We start from the raw sequence: 26882 nt of genomic DNA, 5'->3' as shown, positions 1-26882 counted from the left end.
TTAATCTTTTACAGAAAAGTCAGACATCCACTTTTTTTTGTTTTAATAAATAGCTTCATTACACATTCCTAATTTCACAGAGGATAACCTTCAATGACAATTAAGACGGATGAGTAAGAGATGAGTTAACCTTACTTTAAGGTAATATAGTGATGCTAAACACATAATACCTATGAAAAATATAGTACAAGAAAGAAAAAAGCCACTATCGATCTTCATCTCTGCTTTTTCTGTAATCTCTTTCTCTGCTTCGCTCACGTTTACTATCTTTCTTTCTTCTATCTCTCTCATTTCTTCTTCTGTCTTCCTTGTAATGTTTATCTGCAGTCTGGTCCTTATCAACCCCGCTTTGTGATCTGTCTTTCTCTTGCCATCGTGTGTCTCTCCCTCTGTCCCTTTCATACTCTGTTTTCTTGAGTCTCCATTCCTGCATTCTTTCCACAGAACGAGATCTATATCTCTTTTCTCCACGCCCTTCCATATTATGATTTGTAAACGTTGGCAAATTGATGGGTTTGCGAAATGGACGGTCTCTGCCCCCAAACCGGAGTTGACCAGATTCCTTCTTGCCACCAAAGCCTCCCCCAAGCCTACGAGGAATCCATCCTTTCAAAATTCTCTCCAGTTCAAAGTCAACAAAGACGTCACGCTGATCAATCACCAACTTGTTGGCATCTCGGTGAGCTTTCATTATTGCATTTTCTTGTTTATACTCAATGAAGGCATATCCCTTTGAAAATCCAGTTATAAAATCTCTAACCAACCGAAGCCTCTGGATGTCTCCATAACGAGAAAAAACCTCCCTTAACTTTTCCTCTGTGGTCTGTGGGCTTAGTCTAGCAACAAACAGCGTCAGAAGGGGGTCACCAACAACGCCTTTGTTTGGTACATAACGGGCCAGCATTGCCCGTTGTACAGCTCGATCGTGAGGCTCCTCATCTGTGCCATCAATACTTCCAGCTTTAAGAGGATCATATTGCTTGGCTATAGGACTCCAATCATTCATTTTCTAGAGGAAGATAAAGAAATGTAAATACAATTATACCATTATATAAATATATATATACACTGTAATATATAAATATATATACACTGTAAAATCTCAGGTATGATAAACATAATATACTGCTTTTCAAGAGTCCTGAAAAAAGGGTTGTTTATTATACCCTAGTAAAAAAATTTTGCCAGTTCAATTGAAGTCAGTGAGAGTCAATGTCAGTACCCTAAACTTGCCCTGCCTAAAGTGATTTGACAGCGATTACCGTTTTTCTAAACGTTTACAATATTTTGTTTTTAACAGCTTTTAACCTGAAATGATCGGATCTATAATTAATGGCTTTTTACGGCACTGATCATTAACAAGCGACCCAATCTGGTGGGTGCATATTATAAACTTTTTTTTTTTTCCTACAAAAGTATAAAGTGCATAAAGTTCTAATTGAATATTTCACACTGGTGCGTATCATGCCTGAGATGTCACAGTAATATATATATATATATATATATATATATATATATATATATATATATATATATATAGTGTGTGTGTTTCTGTGTATGTATGCGCGTGTTAAATTGACATTACATTCAGAACTGACTGGTTTTATTCTCCACATGAGACAGACATGGTTTGATTTTTGCAAAATACACCAAAAAATGTGATTCTCACTTACACTGAAATGTTTAGGGCTTCTTAGTATCAATATACAGTTCTCTCGCTCATAAAGCGAGCTGTTGAAATGACATGGACACTGACTTTGGAGGATTCTAAACGAGTCAGCATTCTTAAAGGGGACGTTCAGTCATCAGATTAGCTATGTGATCCCTTTAAATATTCGTGGGGTCCCCCTTGCAAATACATGCGTGGAAAGAGCTCCGAGTGATTATAGTCCACGCATACTGGAACCACATCACACATTGCCGCGCTATACAACTATTGTGAATACTTGAACTCAAATATATCGCGTCTTTATCACCCTGCGAGAAGAGCTTATTAACCCTTGCGTAACACACAGTGGGGTTCGTGAGAGAAAATTAAATTTATGAAACTAAACATGAACGTATGCGATACCGCATGGTTTAAGAGTCCATTAAGCCCACCATACGGCGTTTTTATTTAAAAAAAAAAAAAAGGAAAAATACGGGGAAACACAACGGTTTCCCACAGAGCACCGTAAGCCTCCAGTTTACTGCTATGGATAAAAAAAAACCCTGTGGTAATAAATACAAAACTTAACAATTGTGTTTTCATTTTTTTTTACTTACAACTTCAAAAACCGAGCGCCCGCAACAAGAAACCCGCGTCCAGCGTAACCCAAATTATACCTCAGGAACCGTGATGATGCAGAAGCACACGCCCCTAATAAATTGGACAAATCAGAAAGCAACGACCACTGCAAGCGGCGTTCCTACTGGCTGCGTCAAAACGAGGCTTGGAACGCACGACATGGGTTGGTATCGATTTCTGATTGGAAAGACTCGGTAGAGTCATGGAAGCAGAATGTGCGCTGCCGTTTCCAAGGCAACCGCCTCTTAAGTGTTGGGGCTGGACGTTGTTTAAAACTACTTTACAGGGAGGAAGTGACCGACTTGGCGACAACAGCGAGGTCTCTTCTGTGCGTTAAAGGTGGGAAAAATCTTCATTTAATGCATTGTAACAATTTGCACTTCATCTTACTGTACTATAATGTTATGGTTAGCATATGAACCATGAACCATGCATTTATGTTGGTGGTGGTTAGTGATTTCATACACTTTGATTAAGTTCAGCATAGAATATAGATGGTCTAGTTCGCTGCAGTTGGCCGAGCGTGATGGGAGTTGGGCTAAACTGAACGGAAATAATGACCTGCAATGTCATTTATGATAAGACTGGGAAAAAAAGAGTGCTGGGTGCCATCTACTGAAGGAGTGGCTTTCCACTTGTTGCGATCACGAGATACAATAATAGCTATCACGTGATTGTTAAATGCCAGACGGCATCATTATCAGTAATGTCATGTGGATCTAGTTCTTTCTTTTGGCACTCAAACAGAGCTTAATCTCTGTGGAATTTGTCCCTTGTAGCCAGGATCACACCCTTGTCCAGTATTAATGGCCCCCCTGACCCCTATGGGTGATATGTTTAAATACCATGTGGACCCCCAACTGGACGTGCTTGGGAGGAGCCGAGAAAATCTGACCAGGAGGGAATTTTATTTTCATCCCAAGTGATGAAACCGGGGACCGCTTTGTGCGCTGTGGCTTGGGTCAATTAGCACAGGACACTGCGTTTCCAGAAGAAACTAAAAACTATAATATATAGGTCTAGTCAAACACTGAGCTTTCATGTTTCTGCTGGTGAAGTATTGACAATAAAGAGCAACCAACCCACGTATAAGGGAGCAGGAATAGATAGACACCAGAGACGTAGCGACCATTATTTGAAGAATATGACCACAGCGAAGAAGGTGGCATACCAACTGCTGAAGATGGTAACCAAGACTTTTTGTATGCACTCTTTAGTTATCATCCTGTTTGTTTGTAACTTTGGTTTCAAAATAATATTTTGTGTTAACATTGGTTTTATTGTATTTTTGAAGGTTTGTTTTATGGAGATGGAATCGGAGGATCTTGGGCCTGAGATGGCTTTAGACAAGGATCCCCAAAAATTGACAGTAGAAGATGTTTATGACATTTCACATGTAATTGGCCAGGATCTACTGAAAATAAATAAAGAAGGTCACAGGGTGTCAGAACTTGTATCAAGTCTTCAATTTAAGATTGTTCGTGTTTTGGAAGTACTGGAAGTTTTGGTGAACCAGTCAAGTCTTACAGTCGAAGAGCTAAAGATGGAGAAGGACAACCTGAAAGCTGAAGTGGAAAGGCTGATGAGAGACCGTAATGAAACAGACGCGGTAATATAACAAGAAATGCTGCCATTTTTTGCAGATAATGTAAAAACAAGTTGTTTTAGCCTTAGAATTTGTGATCCTACATACCAATATATATATATAGCTATATATATATATATATCTTCCCAACTTTTCTAAGTGTGGAGCCCATTTAACAGCATGGCTGGTAGAGTTCTAACTATGTAATGAATCACAATGGTTAAAATGCAATTTCAAAGCACAACTTTCCTAAAACAGATATAGCATAATAGTTATCTGTTTTGCTTTCTCATAATGGGCCATGTTTATAATAAGAAATTCTGGCACTAAAGGTGCAGCCATCATTATGGAAAATACTGAAAGGATCCTGATGGTTGCCCAACATTTAGCGATTTGCACTTAAAATGCTTCTTTTAAGTATGTCCCATTATGTCTGGACTGGAAGACATTTAAGACCTCACTTATAAACTGCAGACTTTGAATGGGATTTCTTTGTTTAAAGAGAATTAATATATTTGGTCTATTAATTAAAGTAAGCGTGCTCGGGAGACTTTGCGGTTGCGCTTTCAACTCCCTCTCTTCAATGTTCATCGTTAAGGGCCAACATTGGCAGGTTCCTACAGCTAGAAGGACTGATCTTATCCTGACTGAAGCATAACTCAATGTGTGAGAGGACTGTGAAGAAATATCACTGATTTAACTATACAGAGTCTGCCAAGCACTTCTTGCAGCCAAAGCTCACTGGTGTGGATGTTCATAATGTATAGTCAAGCATATGAAACCACAGCTTTCCCATTAGTGACTAAACCCAATTTTGAACTGGTATATGGTAAACTGGAGTGGTGAGTTATGGAGAGTTATTTTCTGTTGGTGCTATTTTAAGATTTCCCTCTATTAATACAGTAAATGCCTCTATGTGCATAGTTCACAGGGTTCTGGGATATTCTACTCTATGGGCACAGTCTGAAGGCCCGTGGCAAAAGATAAACAAACTAGAAACATTGGGTAAATGTTAGTTATCCATCGTGCAGCTTACGTCAATGCAGTGTATAGAATGGAACAAACAGAATTTCTTCAGTGTTTCCAACCCAATTTTAAAATTCCTTTAAAAAAAAAAAAAAAGAAGAAGCTAACAAGTTGCTCTTTTTCTTCCACTTTTACTTTGTATTGTAAGATTTGACTTACAAACATCTGAAATGTATCTGTAATACCCTTTTTGAAAGCTAAAACATACATCTTCCTTCATTCCTAGTCAAGCTTAGGACCAGATAAAATGGTTATAGACCTCACCGACCCAAACCGTCCCCGGTTCACGCTGCAGGAGCTGAGAGATGTTCTTCAAGAACGAAACAAGTTAAAAGTTCAGCTATTGGTTGCACAAGATGAGCTGCAATGCTACAAAAGGTAATCGCAAAGTCAGCAATTATCAAATGTATACATATAAATGGTATGTAACCCGTGTGTTGCGCTGGGCAGTGCCTTAGGTGAAGGTCCAATCCTCTTGGTGGGCTATATTTAGAGGTTCACCTTAAGGGCCATTCATGGTGAGTAAGTGTTGGTCTGATGACCTGCCTGTTATGTTAGTGGAACTTGTTTTCCTGATCACTGCAGGCCTGTCAGTGACATAGCATACTGTATGTGTGGAGAATTTGTCAAACCCTCTAGATATTGGGAGCACATGCCTAAAACATGAAAGGGGGTGCAAGAACATGGAGGAGAAAATAATATTTTAGTGACCTAAATGTATATGTCACTAGTGACATCTAGATGGCTTGGAAAATTAATACCGTATTTGCTCGATTATAAGACAAGGTTTTTTTCAGAGCAAATACTCTGAAAAATTCCCCTCGTCTTATAATCAGACCTCAAATATGTCTGACTATGAGACTAAGATCCAGATCCCCAACAGCACTGCAGGGGACCTGGATTCTCCTGCCGCCCCCCCCTTCAACTTATCGGTGCGTATGACTCCAGCCGGGGCAGTGTGTAGATGTCTACGCGATTCGCATAGACAACTTCCGCTGCAGCCGGAAGGAGGTGCGGTTAGCAGCGGGGATTGTCTGCATCCATCGCGCAGACCTTCCCGGGCTGTAAGTGAGTATTCCCTGCACCGGTGCAGGGAACTCTGATCTTTGACAGCCGGGGAAGGTCTGCGCGATGGACGCTTTCTACCTCCCTTTGTGCCACTCTGCCCCATAATATGCCTTTTAACCCCCTAAATGCCAGAGTGGTATATAGGGGTATAAGGCATTTCTGGAGGCAGAGTGGCACATAGGGGGTCAAAAGGCATATAGAGGGTTAAAAGGCATGTCATGGGGCACAGTGGCATTTAGAGGGTTAAAAGGCATATTATGGGTCACAGTGGCATATAGGGGGTATAAGGGATTTCTGGGGCAGATGTGCATAACTGGGGGGGCAGGTTGGAAAATAAAAGGAAATAAAAACAGAATATTGTTCTCAATCATAGCTTTTATTAAAAAAAAGCTTACATAGTTTACATGAATTAACATTTACTGGTAAAACTTTTTTCCTATAGGGTTGTCTTATATTCAGGCTTTTTCTTCTTTTCGTGAACTAATATTCAGATTTGGGGGGGGTCGCCTTATAATAGAGCAAATACGGTACATGCCGACTAGATAAGATTACAACAGCAAATGTATAGCAGCATAAACTACCAGTATAAGGTGGAATGAGCATGTATTGCAATCTATTGATGAATAGTGTTGTCCATGCTAAGCCCTAATAATTAATGTAAACTAAAAGGGCATCAATGCAGTTAAATAATGTAAAATAAAACTTAAAGGGACACTCCAGTCATAGTATGCAATCTAATATATATGATACTGATTGATTCCTGTATGTTTTTGTGTACCCCAGAACCTTAGTATATGCAGAACCTTAGTATATGCATTTCTACCCATGTCAGACAACAGGCTTTGTGCTGCAGCTTCTCCTAAAGATAAATCCTTGGATTAGATTTTTTTAAACTTTAGCGAATGCATATTAACATACTTACAAAGTACTTTAATATGCATTCTTTGTTGAAGATCCTGCCTCAAACACTGTAGCATCTGTGATTTTATTATTTTCTCTGAAAATGCAATTACAAAAAAAGCGTTTTAGAAGCTTTTGCTGTTTCCGTGGCAACATTATCAGCAACCACTTTTGTCGCACAATTAAGTGTTCCCGGCAAAGATTGTACATTTTATATTTTTTTCAAGCAAAGGGTTTTGCATGCAGCAGTACTAAGGAGGTTTCTAATAATGCATTTAGTTCTAAAAGTGATAATTAGGCAGAGTAGGTGGAATAACCTTTAATATAAATAAAAAAACACCGTTTTTTTACCAATATTTTTGACAGTTTTTTACCTGATGATAAGCTACACTCACTGTCGTAAAAGTATGCTTAGAACAATCGTCTAAAACAGTAACAGTCTGCATGACATCCAGTAAAACAGATCAATTCTGTCGTCTGTACCTTTTTGTTATTTTATAAGGTGGTCATGATTCCCTTAACCCCTTAAGGACCAGGCTGTTTTTTACTTTTTGTACCCTTTGGGACTGAGGCTGTTTTTTTTTGTAAATTCTCCGTTTATTGCAAGATGTGTAAAGAAAAACATCGCAGTACAGCACAGTGTAGTAAGACAGCATACAATAATGCGTTAGGAAACAACATATTCAAAAAATATTATGATTAGGATGGTACCCAAAAGTCCGTCCATGGAAAACAGCAGGTCTGAAAATGCATGTATAATCAGCTTGGACATTTGTGCCGTAATACAATGGTACAGGTATGCGTCATGAAAGTACATAACGGAATACATAAGAACAGGTACTGAACAGGGCAGACGTCCAGGACCCGTATGAGTACGAGAGATGCCCAGAATGCCCGGAATGTACATTCGCATAGATAACTGACATCTCAACCGAGACGTAATAGCCGGAGAATCAGGGCTAAGAGCAAAGGACACAATGTAACCCGTGAACATAAGAACAAAAAGAAACATGAACGAAAAACATAAAACGATGCGTGAGTCGGTGTCACAAGCTGACAAAAATAGTACCTGAACAGTGAGACCTGAACAGAAGCGGTGCCACTGGTCCCAGAGCCTGGCAACCAGAAGGGACCCAGCAGTGAGAGATGGAGGTATAACTAACCTACGGGGTGCAGTATCTCAGGGAACCGAGGGGAGGCGATAAGTTCCCTCCACCAAAACCACCTTCTGTTGAATTGAAATTCCTTCCCACGGGAGGTCCACACCAATTCCTCCATTTGCGAAATGAATTGCACCTTGTTAAGCCAGATTTGTATAGGAGGTGTGTCCTTTTGTTTCCAGAAAAGAGGTATCACCGCCTTCACTGCGCTAAGAATATGATAAGTGACCGAGTGCTTGTAAGCAGTTATGGAAAGGGAGGTGTGATGCAAAAGGGAAGCAGCAGGAGTCATAGTATAAGCTGAGTCGTTTACTTCCCGTAATACGCGCTCCACAACCCTCCAGTACGGAACCACTAATGGGCACTCCCACCATATATGCAAAAATGTGCCTGGACCACTCTCGCACCTCCAGCAGAGGTCAGGGACCTCCGGCAGGAACTTGTGAAGATCATGCGGGACGCGGTTACACCGAATAAGCAATTTATAGGAGGTTTCCTGTATTCTACTGGCTAGGGCACCCTTATGCGTAAGTTGAATAATTTTATCCCAGTCTGCAGTTGTGGAAATGTGGGGAAACTCTCGTTCCCAGAGGGCCAAAAAGTAGGGCTTAGAAGTCGTATCTAATGCTAATAGCATGGGAGTAGAGTGCAGACATCAGGTGGGTCGGCTCAGAGGCTGCAGAACATAGGTGTTCAAAGGCCGTCAAGGGTCTACAGTAGTCAGTCCGTCGGGGCAGAGAGGCGATGAAGTGATGTAATTGCATGTAAAAAAAAGGATCCTGGTCATGTGGTGGTCGCTGGCCTAGCAGGTCCTTCATAGGTCTCAAAACATCATTAACATAAACATGGCAAAAGCGCAGGGCACCCGCAGATACAGGCGTGAACCTTCTGGAACGGCCAGTAAGGTACCCAGGTGGAAAAGCCGGATTGTCAGAGATAGGGAAAAGAGGGGTGGGGTGTGACAAAAGTTGACCCTTGGTGACATATTTTTTGAGGATGCGCAAAGTCGGTGCGATGGTGGGGTGTGTAACGTGACATGAGTAACTGAACGTGGACGGAAGCCATGGGTAAGAATGGATGGGGTGTGGAAGCACCCTCTCCTCCAGCTGAACCCACTGCTTGCGGACCCGCACAGTCCACTCAACCACCAGGTGTGCCGCGTGATAATATAATTCCAAGTGAGGAACCCCCAGGCCCCCGCATAATTTGGGTCTAACTAAATGTGAAAAGGCCAGGCGATGCGAGGAGGAGGACCATATGTATTTCAAAAAAATCCTGTGACATTGTTTAAAGTAGGTACGTGAGATAAAGATCGGCAAGGTGTGGAAGAGGTATAAAAACCTCGGTAGTATGTTCATTTTTAACACCGCAATTCTCCCAAACCAAGATATATGTGGGAAGGACCAGTGTCGAAGGTCACGAGACACTCGGTCCAAAAGAGGAACAAAATTCAGAGAAAATAATAAAGAGAGGTCGGCAGGGATCTGTAGTCCCAGGAACTTAAAACTAGTAAGGCACCATTTAATAGGGAAGCGCGTGCAGTCAAGACCTGCTTGACCGAATCCGGGACGCGAACCCCCAGAATCTCCGATTTAGCTAAATTAATTTTATAATTAGAAATCTGTTGGAACGTCTCTAGCTCTTTTAGAAAAAGCGGGATCGATAACAGAGGATCAGACAGCATTCCCAGCATATCATCCGCAAACAGGGCCAGTTTATGTTCCATGGTTGAGGATTTTATACCCTTGATGTTGGGATTCAATCGTATGGCAGTAGCTAGGGGTTCCATGCAAAAGATAAACAAGATGGGAGAGAGGGGGCATCCCTGGCGCGTGCCATTTGAAAGAGCAATTGGGCCTGAGAGGAAGCCATTCACTCTAATCCTTGCAGAGGGGTTAAAATATAAGGCGGATATCCAACTGCAAAAGACTCCACCGAGGCCTAAGTGACGGAAAACCTGAAAAATATAGGGCCAGGAGACCCTATCAAAGGCCTTCTCTGCGTCAGTAGAGACCAAGGTAAGAGGGAGATTTGATTTGTACGCGTGAACTATCACATCCAGAACGCGGATGGTATTGTCACGCTCATCCCGCCCCGGAACAAACCACACCTGATCCAGGTGGATCATGCCCGGGATAAGGGGTTTAAGACGCGTCGCCAATATTTTGGCCAATAATTTGATATCTGTGTTTAGCAGAGAAATTGGCCGATAATTACCGCATAGATCCGCATCCTTGCCCGGTTTCAGAATAAGAGTTATATGAGCCATATTAGTATGGGGGTCAAAATGATCTCCCTTAGTCAGGCCGTTAAACAGGGTGACCAAATGGGGGCCAAGTATCTTAAGAAATTTTTGGTAATAGGCCTTGGTAAACCCATCAGGGCCAGGGCTTTTACCATTAGGCAGAGACTTTACTTCCGCCGGGACTGAGGCTGTTTTAACACTTTTGTGGTGCTCGTGTTTAAATGTAATTTTCTCCTCACTCATTTAGTGAACCAACACAAATTATATGTTGGTTTTTTTCAGGATGAGAAGGGCTTTCTTCATATACCATTATTGTCGTCATATCATCTAATTTCGTAAAACAAAATAATAAAATATGATGACAAGTTGATGCCGATCCCGGTGTTGCTGAATGCCTCGACAGAAAGTGCCAGGCACGTCATTGGTCCTTACCTGACAGTTTGTGTCTGATGTGCCTGGGTCTTGAAGAGTTAATAAGGGATGGATTGGTGCTAAAAATCGGTTCTGGAACTTTATGGCTAGGGGACAATAAATGATGTGTAATTTTAAGAAATATTTTCTTAATTTTGTTCCAATAAATGTCTGATCTCCTAACCTGGAAGTCACAATATCTTTGAGTGACCTTCCCTACTTAAACTTGACACTGAGCTGTGGTTCCACCATATACTTTAATTGGTCATTCGGGTTGGTGGCCAACACAGAGACATTGTATTGTTTACCATGGGGAGTATGGTAAGGAGTCACTGTGTTTGTCTGGTAGACGGGGCTAGCACAATTTTCCGACGTGCATATTAGTTTATCTATTAGTGTATAGAAAAGGCCACTATCGTTTGAAAACTTATCTACGATGTGATACTAGTCTCATGCTATATATATATGTGTTTGTGGTGGTATCTGTAACAACTAAAGAACTCGTAATCGCATTTTGTTTTTCTAGTGGTATTGCTCCCCCAACAGAGGACCAAATCATAACATTAGAACAGGAATCGGTAATAACAACCTCTCCCCGAGTAAATGAAAGGAGCAAAAGGAAGTCTTCGGTCAAACAGCTGTGAGTATATTCACTGCCTACATGTCTACTGAAGTCCAATTCCCCTATGGCTAAAATAAAGAACTCATTTCTATGTTTTTTTCTCCCCAATAGGTTTTCATTTAAACAAGAGAAGGAAACATAACACACTTGCTGGGGCATTTTTATTATTATTATTAATGTATACGGACTTTTAAAGTATTCTATTGGAAGGTCACACTTTTATCCATAGATACATGGATGTATAAATATATCAGGTGTCACATAAGACAAAACAGTACCTAGTTCACTCACCTACCACGATCATGTGGTAAACAAGATGTGGAAATAAAGTATGTAGAAGATTGCATTTTTAATGAAAAACTATATAAACCTGCCCTGGTACTGAATATCCCTGAAATAATTGCTTTTTTTTATTGGAACAGATCAAGCTTGGGCACTGGGCAGTAGTAAGCATTGTACATACCCAAGGGTATACACAGTTAATCATACACATTATATATTGAAAAGAATTGCTTATTGAATGTTTTTTTATTCAACTGATTTAAACATGGAGGTGTTTTGCTGAACAGTATTGGTGAAAAACCCACTTTTATAGAAATGGATTTATTATATGAATCCTTGAAAAATAGATCAATTTAATACATTGTAAGTCAAATTGCTCTCCAAAACATATGTACCTTGCAATGACAATAGTATATATCCTGGACAAATTATATAATAAAAATGTGAAAATTTCAATAGACTTTGATTTTCTTACTATACTACAGGGAAAGGTTAGCCTTATCACCATATCAAACAAATCTGCCTTTTACTGAATGAACATGTTTTAAAAATAAAAACTTAAAGGAGAACTTCAGAGAGTAAACCCAAGCCATACAATTATACACGATTACATCATGCTCTGCATCACGTCACACAATTAGTACCACGTTTTAAACCCTTTAGGGACGGGGCCATTTTGGTTTCTTTTTTGTATCCTTTGTGTATCCCCCCACACTTTTTATGACCTCATTTGAAAAATCTTTCACTCGCCTACAAAAGCTAATGGAAAAAAAACTGCTAAAGAGTGTAATATTTGTCCTGAGTTTAGAAATACGCAATGTTTTTGGGGTTTTTTTTGCAAGTTATAGGGCAGTACGTACAAGTAGCGGTTTGCTACATCAATAACTTATTTAAAATCTTGTAATCCTGCTTATGTCCTGTTTGGGACATCTTTAAAGCCGGTCGATTCAAATTTTTTCCCATTAAACCATATATTTATGAAAATTACTTCTCCGTTTATTAAGAAAGGTACAGGGTACATGTACATTGCGTAGGTACAACATAAGCTGTTACAGCGAAACACGCAACATACAATATCACATGAGGAGTCCCTGAGAAGTACAGAACCATGGGTTTTCTATGATAAGCTCATCGTCTGATAGGTCATAGGTTTGTTAGGAGCTAAAAGGCCACATTTGGGACACGAGCAATTCAGTTTTCAAATTGGAATTGGAGCCTGTGTGAAAAGTGTTCAGCAACATCTCAAGTACCACGACACCCCTATTCATGGGTTTGTCCGGTTATTTGCGAGGTAAAAGGCCACCTGTGAGACGTGAGCACTTTTTTTTGTGGAGATGGACACAGACTGACCAGATGTCCAATGTCCTATTTTTGGGACATCTTTGAACAGGGGGATTCAATTTACCCTAACAAATCCTACATTTTTTACATTTTATTTTAGACACCCCATGCGCATTTAACATACCAGTATTTTAACGCTTTCCCTGTGAGAATTTTTGTGAAGATATAGCACTTTAGGATAGATATATATATACTTTTTGCATGGTTAATGCAGTACCTAAGCCCAGAGTTCTTAAGAGGGTCTGTGCAGCTACCCACAGATCTGTAGCTTGAGGAATCCAAGGGCTTTCTGCTTGTTTCCCCTCCTTTGTGAACAAAGGCCAGCAACGTTGTGTTTTCTGAAAGAATGTGAATGGCTTTGTGTCAACAGTAGGGCACTAAAGCCCTCAAGCCCCCCCCCCCCCCCCCGACTGACAGCAGGTTCAAATAGTTGATATGATAACTTTCTTTGGGGGGGACCAGACTTCTTGCACAAACTCACTTCTTGATGGCCAACCACAGTGATTGGCATCTATAAAACAGGAATCCAGAGCGAAAAAAATCATAGAAATCGCTGAATGATATTGCCCCCCCCCCCCCCCCCCCCCATTCACCACCTCAGTGAGCGGAGCACAGATCTGCTTCGACAGACCGTCTTCTGAAGGGAGAGAGCCCACCAAGCACATAGCAGAAAGGATTAAAGAGCCAGGGAATCGTAAGCCAGACCAACTCAAGTCCCAGGAGCAACACGACAGGCTGGAAACAAGAGGGGAGGGTTAACCTTTTATCTGTTCCTGCGCTACCTGAGACAGAGCTACTCAGTTCTCAACCTGTGCAACCAAAAACGGCCAGGGAAGCAAAGTTCCATCAGTCACCGCCATTTTACTGTGAACCATTAAGAAAATGATGTAGTTCCAATGAACCACATTGGTTGGCTAAATGGGCAATTAAATTCTAGATTTCCATTCAAAAAAAAAAAAAAAAAAAAACACCTCTAAATTGAACATTTCATTATAAATATATATAAAAAAAAAAAAAAAAAAAAGCGTGAGGGGGGGATAAAAGGTTAAGTTCTACTTACACTAGACATTGAACACTAGCATACAAATATTTAGCTAAGCAAAATGGTCTCTGAAAATGTAATCAGAAAAACCAGAAGTGTTTTAGAAGCTTTTGCAGTTTTACGGCAAGATCAGCAACCAATTTTGTCACAATTAAGTGCTTCCATCAAAAAATAAATAAATAAATAAAGTACATCAAAGAATGTTGTCAAGCATTTTCCAGTAAGCAATACTAGGAAGGCTTGTGTAAGTGGAATAGTGTCAAAATAAAAAAATACAAATAAAAAGCCACACCAGTTTCTTAGCAATAAATATTTATTCCAGAGTCTTTTTTTATATATAAAATGTAAGTTTGTTTTTACCTGATAATCTACACTCACTGCATTAAAAGTCTTCCTAGAACTATTACAGTAACAGTCTGCATGACATCCAGAAAATAGATCCATTCTCATCGCTGCAGAAGTCATACATTAATTCTCACGCTTAGCCCTGCCATGGTAGGGAATATAATACCAATTAAAATTTTATTTTGTCTAAAGGTGCTAGATTTCCCAATTAAATCAAACACCCAGAAAAGTCCCAGAAACCCAACGGCAAAAGTTACTGTCCATAATCCCAACTGTATGTGCACCAAAAGGCTTTGTAGGACATTTCTGGGCATTCTTCATCAGAGCTTCTTAAAACGTCATTCTCAAGTAGACAATGCAGGTTTTCAGCAGCCCCCATCGTGAGCTCAGGTGGATCTGTGACAAAGGCCAGTTAAGATACCTATGCCAGCACATCGCCTGCATTGGTGGAGTATGAATGTTTTAAGAACCCAGATGCATAAAATATCTTCATTTTAGAAGCATAAAGTTTACATCCACATAAGAACTGGTCCCTTTCAAAGGAAAGCTTTAGGCAAACACTATAGAGTGAATCCCTAAAAAAAAGCCACTTGTACGTACTAAAAATGAGCCTTACGCTCCTGTTGTTGAACACATTTAATGCTAAACCAATTGATGGCACCAGGTGATGGTTGTCTACAGCTTGTCCATCTGTCATTAGGGGACATTGATCAAACATTGTGTATGAGAAACAACCCGTTATTGGAAGTATCATGCAGTGGTGGTAAGACCAGCACACCACTGCACATTTATGTACAGCACTAGAGACTTGCCAGCAATGATCTTAGAGGTGCTGAAAGCTGTTGTATGCTCATTTTCAGCTGGTTTACATATTATTGCCCTATACATTGTGTAAACTCCAGTATGAACCAGGTAGGGTATAAAAAAAAAAAAAGTAGGAAGTTACAAATATGACCAATATGCCTTTTGTTGTCATACAGCAAGACATCTTCACAAAACCCTAAATCTCCGGCATTCTCCAATCCATGACTTGAAGATTAGACCACCCTATGCACTACCTCAAAAACGGAATTGTCAACACGGCACAAGGAATATTTCTCTTTTGCACATACACATAAAAACTGCATATTAGTTCATTGCATGCTTTGGAAGCTCTGGCTTCGCTCTATGCAAAAAAAGTACAAAAAAAAAAAAAAAATTGCATATAAAAAGTTTTGGTAATCTCTAAGACAGCCTGTATGTAAATGCACACCAATTGCTTATATGTTTATGTAAAAGGGGGATTTAAAAACCAAAAAGAAGCAGTTCACAAAGAAAACTCTAAAATCACTGACAGTCTATAAGATGATCAGTGCTTAAGCCAAGGATGTGCTTCAATGGAAGATTTGCTACGGTCCCCATAGTCGTACAGTAATTCCTCGCCTGCTTTGATGTCCCGTGATGCAATCAGTATGAGGTGAGGTACATCGTTGATGTTGTGTAGTTTGGTGTGACAGTTTCCGGTCTTGCTATGGTTCACAAGTCTTCCTAAACGGTTGCTTTCTTTTGTGGCATCCACACTAACGTCAGAAAAACGTAAGATGTTAAAAAGACAAGAAACAAACTTAAAACCACTTAATCCAGGGCTGCTCGACTCATCCTTGGGGTCCACAAACAGTTTGGTTTCATTTTTAATTGAGGCACCTGTGCTGAGGAACCCAACCCTGGAGGAATGGAGATGTGGATCCTGATCAATCCTTCACAGTTCAAAGGGGAAGTAATAGAATAAATATTCATGCTTAGCCATTTTCCCCAAAGGGGCAATCTTGTCATATCTCCAAAGACAAAGTTAAAATACCTCTAGCGCAAAGTCATCAAGGGAAACTACGCCAATATTTATATAACCGTTCTACATTGAGAACTCTCCTCTTAAAATGAAATTTTAATCAGTTTTTGGGGATGTTAACATATGAATGGTATTGGAAAATATACCATTTGGTTTACAGGTAAGAGTACATTAAAGGAAATTAAGGTTTGGTTAATTTGCTGGGATTTATGGTGGGTACAGACAGTAAAAAGTAACTTACCAGTAGGTTTTATTCAGATACTGAAAATAATACATGTAGCAGCCAGTGGAGGAGTCTTGCGCATACACAGCTTCTCGTTTCTTCGCATCCGTTATCTCTATAAGGTCCCCGTGATATTCAACAACAAATTCCCCACGCTGGAAGTGTCGTGTTGCAATCACCCCTCTTCCTTTTCCACTAATTATGTCAACCTGCAGAAAATGAAATTCCAACAAGTAAAATAAAAGTTCCCATATACTTGAAAACGCAAATAAAGTAGTACCGGATGAAGTCTATTGTTTAGGACTTAATCCAGCTTTATTGATAGAAAAGCATTGGGAGTGCCAGAAAACACACAGCCAAAGACTACAAAGTATACGAACAATATTTCTGATTGATACTTATTTCACTAAAGCGAAAGGGGAACTTACCTTCATCCCTTCTTCTTTTCCAGTTTTGATCAATTCATCTATCCTCTTCTTTTCTTCTATCTACAAAAAAAAAAATAAAAAAAAAAAGTAATAATGGAGGTATAAGATACATTGAAGAAAAAAAGAAAACAAAATTCCACAGAAAAATAAAATCCTTAAAAATAAGCACCTCTAATTCTGTTTTACTTTTTCTACAGCTCCTTCTTACTGGAAAATAGTCAGTGACTTTTCTGTTGGGGGAATTCTTTGTTTGAGCCCTATAGAGGGAGAAAAAAATATTTCATAGTTCCATGGCAACATGCGAGTTATTGAAGATAGTCATTTATATTATACACACCCACCCACCACAGTTTGTGTCCCCATGCAGTAGCATTGGCCAGAGGCTCTGATATATTTATTTATTTGGACTGTGTAGCAGAGCTACTGAGAAATTTGGAATACAGACCACCATATGAAGAAGCACTAAAGCCTAAACAATACCCTTAAATGTTTTGTATGTCGGGTGCTTTGCTAAACAGAGAGACATTCCCACCGAATGAAGCTCCTACCCACACAATATCTCTGCTCCTGTGTCTGCTGGATGGAAGGTCCTATCACTAACTCTGAGCCTCTCTTCCATGCAAGCAGTAACCCATGCAGCTTGCACTCATATCTTTAACACGCGACTTTGAAAGTATGGTCTTACTGGTTGACCTTGTCAAATCACCGATAACCGAGGCAGCACCTCCGTTACCCGTCATACACAGTGGGTTCCTCGGCTTTAGCAGGGGCATTTACGGAGACACGCTGACTACTACTGTGCAGTGCAGGCAAATCTATGAAATGACACTAAAACTAGCTATGAATTGGCTCTTTAATATAAAAGTGAAAGGGGTAGAGATGCTCTGGGAATATACAAGGACATGCCCATTACTCACCTTCTCCTGGTAGGTTTTGCTTTGACTTTCTTCTGAGGCTCAGACTTCTGACCCACGGGGGGCGATTCAAAGTTTTTAGGGGTATCTATTAGGTTTTGTTTTTGGTCAGGAAACGTTTCCGATGAATTGCAGCCTGTATCCTTGTGTTCTCTTGATTTCACCACCAGCTCTGTTGCTGTAACATTTTTTCTTTTATCAGCTAAAATGGATATGTAAACCATCACTAACCCACAATCAAAATAAATATAAAAAAAAAAAGAAACCCCTCTAACTATAGTGATTCAATAACATTGTGTAAGTGTCCTAAGACATGCTGTCTTATAAACCGTATTTGCTCGATTATAAGACGACCCCCCAAAATCTGATTACTAATTTAGGAATAAAAGAAAAAGCCCGACTATAAGATGACCCAACAGGAAAAAAGTTTTACTAGTGTTAATTCATGTAAACTATTTTTTCATATTTAATAAAAGCTATGATTGAGGAAATTGTGTTTTTATTTGCCAACCTGCCCCCACCCCAGGCTGGCCACTCTGCCCCCAGGCTGGCCACTCTGCCCCCAGGCTGGCCACTCTGCCCCCCCCCCAATATGCCTTATACCCTCCTATACACCACTCTGCCCCATGATATGTCTTAACCCCCTATATGCCACTCTGGCAGGGGTTAAAAGGCATATCATGGGGCACTCTGCCTCCAGAAAAGTCTTATGACCCCCATATAAACATTCTCCCCCCGGGTGATCTGGATCTTAGTCTCATAGTTAGCCCTCTATTTGAAGTCTGATTATAAGACAACCTCAATTATAAGTAGGGCTGCAACTAACGATTATTTTCATAATCGATTAGTTGGCCGATTATTTTTTCGATTAATCGGATAAAAAAAACGAATGTACATTTTTCATTTATTTAAAATAATGTAATAAACGAATTATATTAAATACAAACAGCATAATAAAAAAAAAACTTTGATAAAATGCATTTCTTGCCTTTATTTCGCTACCAGCCCCCCCCCAATTTATGCACGTTTGAGCCCAGGCTTGCCACGCTGCCTCCCACATATGCCACTCCACGCTGCCTCCCACATATGCCACTCCACGCTGCCTCCCACATATGCCACTCCACGCTGCCTCCCACATATGCCACTCCACGCTGCCTCCCACATATGCCACTCCACGCTGCCTCCCACATATGCCACTCCACGCTGCCTCCCACATATGCCACTCCACGCTGCCTCCCACATATGCCACTCCACGCTGCCTCCCACATATGCCACTCCACTCTACCCCCACATATGCCACTGTGCCTGATACACCTTATACCCCGATACACCACTCCATCCTCCCCAGACATGCCACACTGCCCTCCCCACATATGCCTTATATACCCTATATGCCTTATACCCCCAGATATGTCACTCCGTCCTCCCCAGATATGCCGTATAGCCCCCAGATATCTCATAGTCCCTTCATAGAGTCACAGACCATACTTTTATAAATAAGTACTGGGTTAATCTTCACTGCCCCCAGGATTTAGATTCCCCTTAGTTTGCCCCCCTTTATCTCTAACTGCACCTTAAGTTAACTTTAATTAATAAAATTAACCCTCAGTCCTCATTAAATTAACCCTAAACACCCCATTAACCATAGCTGCCCCTAAATTAACCCTAAACACCCTATTAACCATAACTGTCCCTAAATTAACCCTAAACACCCCATTAACCATAACTGCCCCTAAATGAACCCTAAACACCCCATTAACCATAACAGCCCCTAAATTAACTCCCACCTCCCCTAACTTTCAGTAGCCCAAATATTAATGTTATACTCACAGTTAGATGAGTGTCACAGCCATGTGGTTCTGGCCTTCTGGGAGAAGGAAGGGGGCGGGGCCAGTTGTCACAGTGATTACAGGGAGGGGCTGGTAAGTAGGAGCTGCTGCTGTGAGTCAGACTAAACGGATTATATAATGAGGGGTATTATTCAGAGCGTTTGCTCTGAAAAAACCCTCATTTAATAATCGATAAAAATCGATTCAACTAATCGATAATGAAATTCGTTGGCAACGATTTTCATTATCGATTATTATCGATTTTATCGATTAGTTGTTGCAGCCCTAATTATAAGACTGGTATAAAAAAAAACAAAAAAAAAAACTTGTCTTATAATCGAGCAAATACGGTAGCTAATCCAAAATATTCACACTTACAGCATGATCTAAGAAATATGTTCTGGTTTGAACTAGAAACTTTCAAGACTATATATACACAATTCTTGCTATTTTTTTTCTGGAGAGGAATATTTATTGAAGCCAGAAGGAGTTTACATTATAATGTGTATTCTGGAGTGAGCAGGAAGAAAAATCACAATGGAAGTGTGTCGCCCATGCACAAAGGGGTCTGAATTGGCAGTGTTTGGAGAACCAGAACTGAATCAAAATGGGAAGAAAGGATATGTGTTCAGCCAAACACATAACCGGCACAGAAAATAGCTGGGGGGGGGCACCACTCGGCTCATGCATGACTGCAGTGGCCCATTAAGGGAAAATACTCTTGCCCAACACTGGTCATCACTAATGACAAAGCCCGTACACATGTACGGGCTCAAAATGCATTGTTTTCAATGGGTTAAGGGACCACCCATTGTCCTTAAGGGGTTAAAATTATTTATATTGACTGTATGTAAGCAAACTTTGGAAATTTTTTGCTTTTTTGTTGTTAAATCTTTAAATTCTAATAGACAAAAAACACGGAAAGGTCTTGTGGAACTCCACTCCTTCCCAATGCCCACCTGAAGACTTACATTCTGCTTTTTTGGGAGTCTCTGTATGTGTTTTTCCTGGACATTTGCCCTCATGGTGTATGACCGAGTTTTCTTCTTGAAGGGGTGGACGGGTAGTGGAGGGTTTCGTAGGGCTCATGTAAGAGTAGATTTTTGATTGACCAATGAAAAACAGATCCTGGATAAACAGAAAACACGTACCGTCAATGCCATTTACCTTTCAACATCACCAACTATGTACAGCAACCCCCATTGGGTTAGAATATATAATATGTTCTATATAGCGTTTTCATGCAGCTGTATATTAGGCATTTTAATATGTTCTAGCTCTGTTTTCTTGGCCCAACTGAACACCAACTCCTTCTAATGCAGTGACTTGGTCTTAAATTACCAAGCTGGACATCTTGACCAATGAAAGTCACTGTCTTGTACTTTAGGTGAGAAGGCATAGGATTCCCCCTGTAGATGATAAACTCACTCTTGGGGGCACAAATCCCACTATTGCGCTCCTCTAGAAGCTCAGAATGTTTGCCGGATATCATTGTTCTACCGCCCTAACAGAGCAAGCAGATAAGTGGTTTATAAATTAAACTGAAAATTATAACAGATTGCGACAAGTATCACATAACTATATAAGAGCAATTAATATGTCATAAGTCTTCTTAAACTATGACCCTAAGCCACATGCATCTAGTATTTCCCTTTGGCCATTTGAAACGATTGGCTTCACCATACAAATCCTATGGTCCTTCGGTATAAAGAGGGGTCGACTCAAAAGAACGTGGAACATTCACAATACTTAAAGTACTAGAACCAAAATATGTCTGACTCTTAATTTCTGCAGTCAGCTTCTGGGCCACCTGTGTCCAATCTCCCATCATACAAGGGTTAATATCAGCTGGAATCCTGAGACAGCAATTATAGGCCCCTCGGGTATATTCAGGTATTTAATTTGAGTCATATTCATATTACCACAACCCCCCCCCCCCCCCCCGGCTTGCACCTAGCTACGAAAAACCTGATCAAGGAGCTAGCTTTGTGCCCATGAACCAATTGAACCTGGGACACCTGATCCAACAATACAGATTCCCAAAGCGTTTCTCAGAGCTTAGGAGAAAATTGGACATTGCTATCAGTTATACCTGAAATGCACAGCAAGGGACCAGTGGCAGGTAATGCTGCATAATACCCTTGTTTTCTGGCAACTCCTAGTGGTTGTGTGTGGAACTGCAAGCAAAACCACCATAGTGGCCCAAAATATTAAAATCAGAGAAGCCATAACTCTTTGGCACCATAGGATCAACGCAACTAGACCAGGTGTATCCAACACAGTCCAGAGTATTTTGTATTTATAATTTTTGATTTATATAGCACCATATTCTCCAATGATGGATTTCACAAATTCGCATGCAATTAGGATAAATCAATAAGATGTGCTACGTTGAAAAATCTCAATTTTGTAGCAATATGTGATTACCATGTGGAATTTTATAATACATCTTTACACAGACATATTAAAGATGAATTTTTGGCAAATTCTGGTAAAATATGCAGTATAAAAAGGTAACTACTACTGGTGTCAAAAATGGGAATACATCAATCTGATTTAATATGTGTTCATGTACAGACAAGGTAGTGCAGAAGGAGATTAAAGGGGAAAAGTTTGTGCTACTTGAGGACATCTGTTGCTACACAATATAAGTGCATCGTTAGCCCTGTGGTACTCAGAAGGTGTTTAAAGGCGTTTTTAAATAACATTAAATCCTATTGATAGGACATAGTAACTGTTTGGGCATTAAAATTAAATGTTATTTACGTATGTGTGACTTAATTCCATCACAATGTGTGTGTTATATATATATATACACACACCCTACATTTATCATTTTAACCCTTGCAATGCCCACAGGGCACAGCTGCCAGTTACCCTATTCTTATAAGGATAAAGCACTGTATTAAAAGCTCCTCTATCCCCTGAGCGCTTCTGTCTCCTCTGATCCCAGGAAGAACTAGTTCGGCCACAAAACGTTATGTTTAAAGCCTCCCAAATAAAAGTATTTAATAGAAAACCAACGTGCACAAAAGCCTGTGCAGTCACATATCCGGAACTACTTTGTGCCGATTTGTAGTAAACACTGTATTGAATAGGCCGACCGACCCCGTTCATTTTCGGGTGGTTCTCATTGGTGCCGCCGATCCGACAGGTTTCCGGTGCCTCCCCGCTTCTTCCGTCGCTGGGTTTGGACATTTTCTTTCCTAGGAGACAGAGTTGAATTTGTTACATTGAGTGGGAGAGATTCAGCACATTGTGCCGGGAGCTGCAGGGCAAGGCGCCGCCATCTTTAAAGGGACTGGGACGAGAAGTAAGGAACGTTCGGCCACGCCCTCCAATCGCACAGGCCCAACGTGAGCCCCGCCCCCTAACCCATTGACTGCCGGCATAACTCGATAAAGCCCACTTTAATTCACATTATCTACTTTTTAAAATGGCCACGCACGTGGCAAACCCAATTCTATTCGGTGGCAGAGCCTCGTGATGAGAAACCGGATACATTTTATTTGCACTGGACTATCAGAATCCTGGGTTGGGCAACGGAGGCCTGCCCGAAAATTTGACTACAACTCCCATCATCATCATGTAAAGGCTGGATAAGCGTGAATCAAAAGCAGTGAACTAAACATTGAGTGTCTTAATGTGTCACAAGGCGTTCCCCCTACGGAAAGCTTATTAATGTCAACTCACTTGCTCTTAAAATATTTTACATCTAAAGTAGTATTCCTAAACCAAAATGAAATAGCTACATGCACATCCAGGGGACATATGTCAAATTCCCTCGATCCACATAAACACATTGTACGAATAATGCGTTAGGTATCCTTTGATCCAGTGTCCGTTTTGTATCTACCTGGTGTGTATTATAGATGTACTGACACAGACACACACACACACACACTCTTTGTGCTTCACAGTACAATGAGCTGGGAGGTACAATAAGTGCTGCCATAAGTATAGTAGTCATGGAGACATTTCGTCATATCAGGTATGAATACATTAGAGAAGAGGGTCCCAGCCGTATAGAGCTTATATATTAAATGGCTCCTGGGTACTAGAGTGGTGGGTAACATCACCATAGTAGGTTGACTAACTTGGAACACATGGGATAAACCATTCCTAGATTGTAACAGCGTTCCATTTCTTATTAGTAATTGAGGTACAAGTAATTTTTGCCAAATATGACATCATACAGCTCAGTAACCATGCCATAAGTTTACCAATTCAAAATATACACTAGAACACCTTTTGTGTAGAGCATGGGGTAATGGTCATAAATCCCAGTTCTCAAGCCCTGTATGATGATTATTCCTTCCCATTCGGTTATCTCCCTCTATTGTTAAGCTGCCTTTTGTAGCCTCATTGGTGCAGTCAGCCTTTGTAAGGTTCAGGAGATTAAGGAAAATTAGTCCTGGACAGGAAAAATATGTATTCTAGTTTTATAAAGTTCACCTCCAAACAAGTCTTTTAAACTAAATATCTGCCAGTCACTGAACTGGGGGCAGGGGGATACACAAGATGGCAACTGATTAAAAACCAGAAAAGTTCCCAGAGGGTCTCAGCATGTAACCATGCAATTCAGTGGAGCCCAACTTACAAATCACTATGTGGTCAGTGAAATATATGTTTGAGCAGGGCCCTCCACACCTGTTTCTGTAAGTCAAATTGTTATTTTATATGTACCCATTATACAGCGCTATGGATTATGATGGTGCTATATAAAACAAATGTGAAAAAAGGTAAATATAATTAATTCTCTAGTGATGCCACCATCAGTGGACCCATCCAATTCCAACGAAAAATATATATATATAAAAAATATTTTAAAGTATTTTTTTTATTTAGCAAGCTCTAAAATTGGTGCTGTATCTTCCCAAAAATCTCAGTATGGAGAGAAATAGAATAGCAGCATTTTGAATTACCATCGGGGTTAGTTTTTAAACATATATGGTTTGATGGGGTAAATTGAATTAGCGGGATTTAAACATATCCCAAATAGGACAGGGGGGCAGAAAGACCAGATTTGATTTTTTTTTTGTATGCTACTTTTTTTTCCTTTCAGAGAAAAGCAGAAAGTATTTTTTTAACCATGTTTTATTATTTTTGTTTTGTAGTAAAATAGAGACCTAAAGAACGGCCTTCTTATCCTAAAAAGCTCATTTGTGCGAGTACACTACACGAGAGAAGAAAGTTACAGCTAAACTGCAAAAAATGCCAAAGCGTGGACAAAAAACATTCTTGCCACTAAGGGGTTAAACATGGAACCATATTTAATGGAGACATTATATCAAGATAACAGTTAATCTGTATTCTATAAAAGATATAACTAATAATGCATTGCTAACCTGTAGATCTCCTTCGTGACAAGGGGTATTTTACACCATAAAGACTCAAGCTCATATGTTTTTACCATCGTTCTTACACAATACAGTAACCGTGTTTGGACAGAAAATGCTAACACCTGTCTAACACCTTACAGTCATAGACGCACCAACCCCATACACCAATAAACACACCATATGCTGACACACACTCATGCTAATGCCAGCCTGTAACATGAACACCATACACGCTAACACCACGCACAGACACTGGCTAACACTAAACATATATAAAAATACACACACTATGCACACAGGATTTGGCACTTTAATACAGCAGACGCACTGACTCCGGCACTAGACAGTTACACACACGCACCGGCTCTAGCACCATACATATACACACTGACACTACAGCACACACACTCACATATACTAATCCCATCTCATGGAGACAGGCCACACCATGGCCTATCTGCTACCATCATGAAGCAGGCATGCTTTCCTGTGGGTGCAGCGAGGTACCCAGCGTGTTCACGATGGCAGTGCCTTGCCCTGAAAAACCCTGGGCACCAGGAAGTGGTTTCTAGTTGCCATGGCAATGTAGCACCCAGGCATTGTCAAGCCCAAATATTTGATTTAAATAAAAGAGCAGAAGAGTCTGTCCATTGTTGTCCTCCTTTATAGACTTGGACCCTAATCAGTCCTTGATCTCATCTTAGGTTCGGGATAGCCATATGTTTGTCCTAGCCATGTTTAAAGTTCCACTTATCTACCACCCTCTTACACCTATTATAAATTATTTTTTAATATACTTTACAAACTAAGAAGGCTGTACCCGGAGAAGAACCGGCTCCTCTTCTTAGCTGCCCACCGTACAGAGTGCAGCGGCTTATAAAAGAAAGTGTTGGAGCTCACTGATACATTTCAGGGAGGATACATCTAGGTCGGATAGTACACGGCACTTAACGTTTCTTAGTCTACCGAGAGACCTGGGCAGCTCATGCTCGGGAACACTGCAAATCGGTACATCGGACGAGCAGAACATGTGATCCGGGGTATCTTTCTAAACCGGGCAAAAAGCGTTCGGTGGATAAACTGCCGGAGTGTGCAACACCAACTCGAGCTTCGTTACAAACAAGTTCTTCCCTTAGAGGACCCAAAGCAAACCGGCAGAAACATTACACGGATCATCCAAAGTATTTACCGATATGTAACGTATAAATCACACAATACATGTATGCAGGCGAAATAAAAATACCTCGTCCCATGGTGTCTTATAATCAGAGTAAATCGCGAGGAAAAGTCCCGTGTATTAATCGCTATTAGAACCAAAGAGCATAACCATCTCCATACAAACTCCAAGCAGTTACGGTAAGTTTAAAACCCCGCATTATACGCTGGTTTTAAGAAAGACGCCGGGCAGGAAATATCACCGCCCATCTCTCTTGTGATTGGATTCATTAGCCGTCCTTCAATCGTCGTACGGTTTCTATTGGTTCGAGACCAAAGACGCTCTTGCTACGCCCTCCATTTCGTCCACACCTCCTAAGTTAGAGCATGCACGTTTAAATTTTCCCCTGCATTTTTCTGATTGGCTGCAGTGGGAATGCAACGAGCACGCAATTGGTCCAATCGCGAATAAAATAAAACGTGAAGCTGATGTGAACGTACGACACACAAAATACGCACAAATAGGTGAAGTTTCTAGTGTCAGGATGCTAGCATAAAAAACTTTTTTCAAGCAGGGGTTTCAACTGTGTTATTCCAATGAGAAGAAAATAAAACAAAACACTTATTTGGATGCTTAAATATCATCAAAGGGATTCCACAGCCGTCACATGCACTTTACTGAGTGTAATCTCCTTGCAAATGCAGATTTTCCCGTATACATTTGTGCAATAGTTTGCCCTTACCCCAACTATTTTATATGCAGATGTGTCTAACTAAATGCATCTCTTGGCACGTGATGTACTCTGAGACCCCGTACACATTCATAGAAAGAGGTCAATTTTTTTAATTTAA

General features: G+C 40.4%; 3 protein-coding genes across 3 annotated transcripts; 1 reads left to right on the top strand and 2 right to left on the bottom strand.

The window, feature by feature from the left end:
- Window positions 1-205: 205 nt before the first annotated feature.
- LOC149289129 (U11/U12 small nuclear ribonucleoprotein 35 kDa protein-like) lies at window positions 206-1006 on the bottom strand. Its single transcript, XM_089491108.1, has one exon. It carries the CDS (start codon window positions 1004-1006, stop codon window positions 206-208), a length of 801 nt encoding a protein of 266 aa, XP_089347234.1.
- Window positions 1007-3590: 2584 nt separating this feature from the next.
- LOC149289128 (RILP-like protein 2) lies at window positions 3591-11446 on the top strand. The gene is made up of 4 exons (XM_089491110.1): window positions 3591-3896; window positions 5125-5276; window positions 11209-11322; window positions 11416-11446. Exons 1-4 carry the CDS (start codon window positions 3591-3593, stop codon window positions 11444-11446), a joined length of 603 nt encoding a protein of 200 aa, XP_089347236.1.
- A 4216-nt stretch (window positions 11447-15662) lies between these two features.
- LOC149289127 (N-lysine methyltransferase KMT5A-like) lies at window positions 15663-26128 on the bottom strand. Its single transcript, XM_089491093.1, has 8 exons — window positions 26119-26128; window positions 22642-22739; window positions 20505-20661; window positions 17708-17906; window positions 16960-17047; window positions 16791-16850; window positions 16381-16571; window positions 15663-15873 (listed from the first exon to the last, which is right to left on the bottom strand). Exons 1-8 carry the CDS (start codon window positions 26126-26128, stop codon window positions 15663-15665), a joined length of 1014 nt encoding a protein of 337 aa, XP_089347219.1.
- Between the last annotated feature and the right edge of the window lie 754 nt (window positions 26129-26882).

The sequence above is a fragment of the Sceloporus occidentalis genome, unplaced genomic scaffold (assembly GCF_023333645.1).
Source record: "Sceloporus occidentalis isolate IW3139 unplaced genomic scaffold, rSceOcc1.0.p SCAF_48, whole genome shotgun sequence".
In the NCBI taxonomy this organism is placed as follows: Eukaryota; Metazoa; Chordata; class Lepidosauria; order Squamata; family Phrynosomatidae; genus Sceloporus; species Sceloporus occidentalis.
The sequence above is the reverse complement of the archived record's forward strand: the minus strand, read 5'-3'. Positions and strand labels throughout refer to the sequence as shown.

What these genes read in the sequence shown, in the direction of transcription:
- LOC149289129 (XM_089491108.1), bottom strand. Translation starts at nt 1,006, where the DNA reads ATGAATGATTGGAGTCCTATAGCCAAGCAATATGATCCTCTTAAAGCT.
- LOC149289127 (XM_089491093.1), bottom strand. An exon ending in GCAAAACCTACCAGGAGAAG is followed by an intron (nt 17,048 to 17,707) that starts GTGAGTAATGGG and finishes CTCCCTCTATAG; the next exon opens with GGCTCAAACAAAGAATTCCC. An exon ending in AAAGTAAAACAGAATTAGAG is followed by an intron (nt 16,851 to 16,959) that starts GTGCTTATTTTT and finishes TTTTTTTTGTAG; the next exon opens with ATAGAAGAAAAGAAGAGGAT.
- LOC149289128 (XM_089491110.1), top strand. Translation starts at nt 3,591, where the DNA reads ATGGAGATGGAATCGGAGGATCTTGGGCCTGAGATGGCTTTAGACAAG. An exon ending in ACCGTAATGAAACAGACGCG is followed by an intron (nt 3,897 to 5,124) that starts GTAATATAACAA and finishes CTTCATTCCTAG; the next exon opens with TCAAGCTTAGGACCAGATAA. An exon ending in AAGTCTTCGGTCAAACAGCT is followed by an intron (nt 11,323 to 11,415) that starts GTGAGTATATTC and finishes TCTCCCCAATAG; the next exon opens with GTTTTCATTTAAACAAGAGA.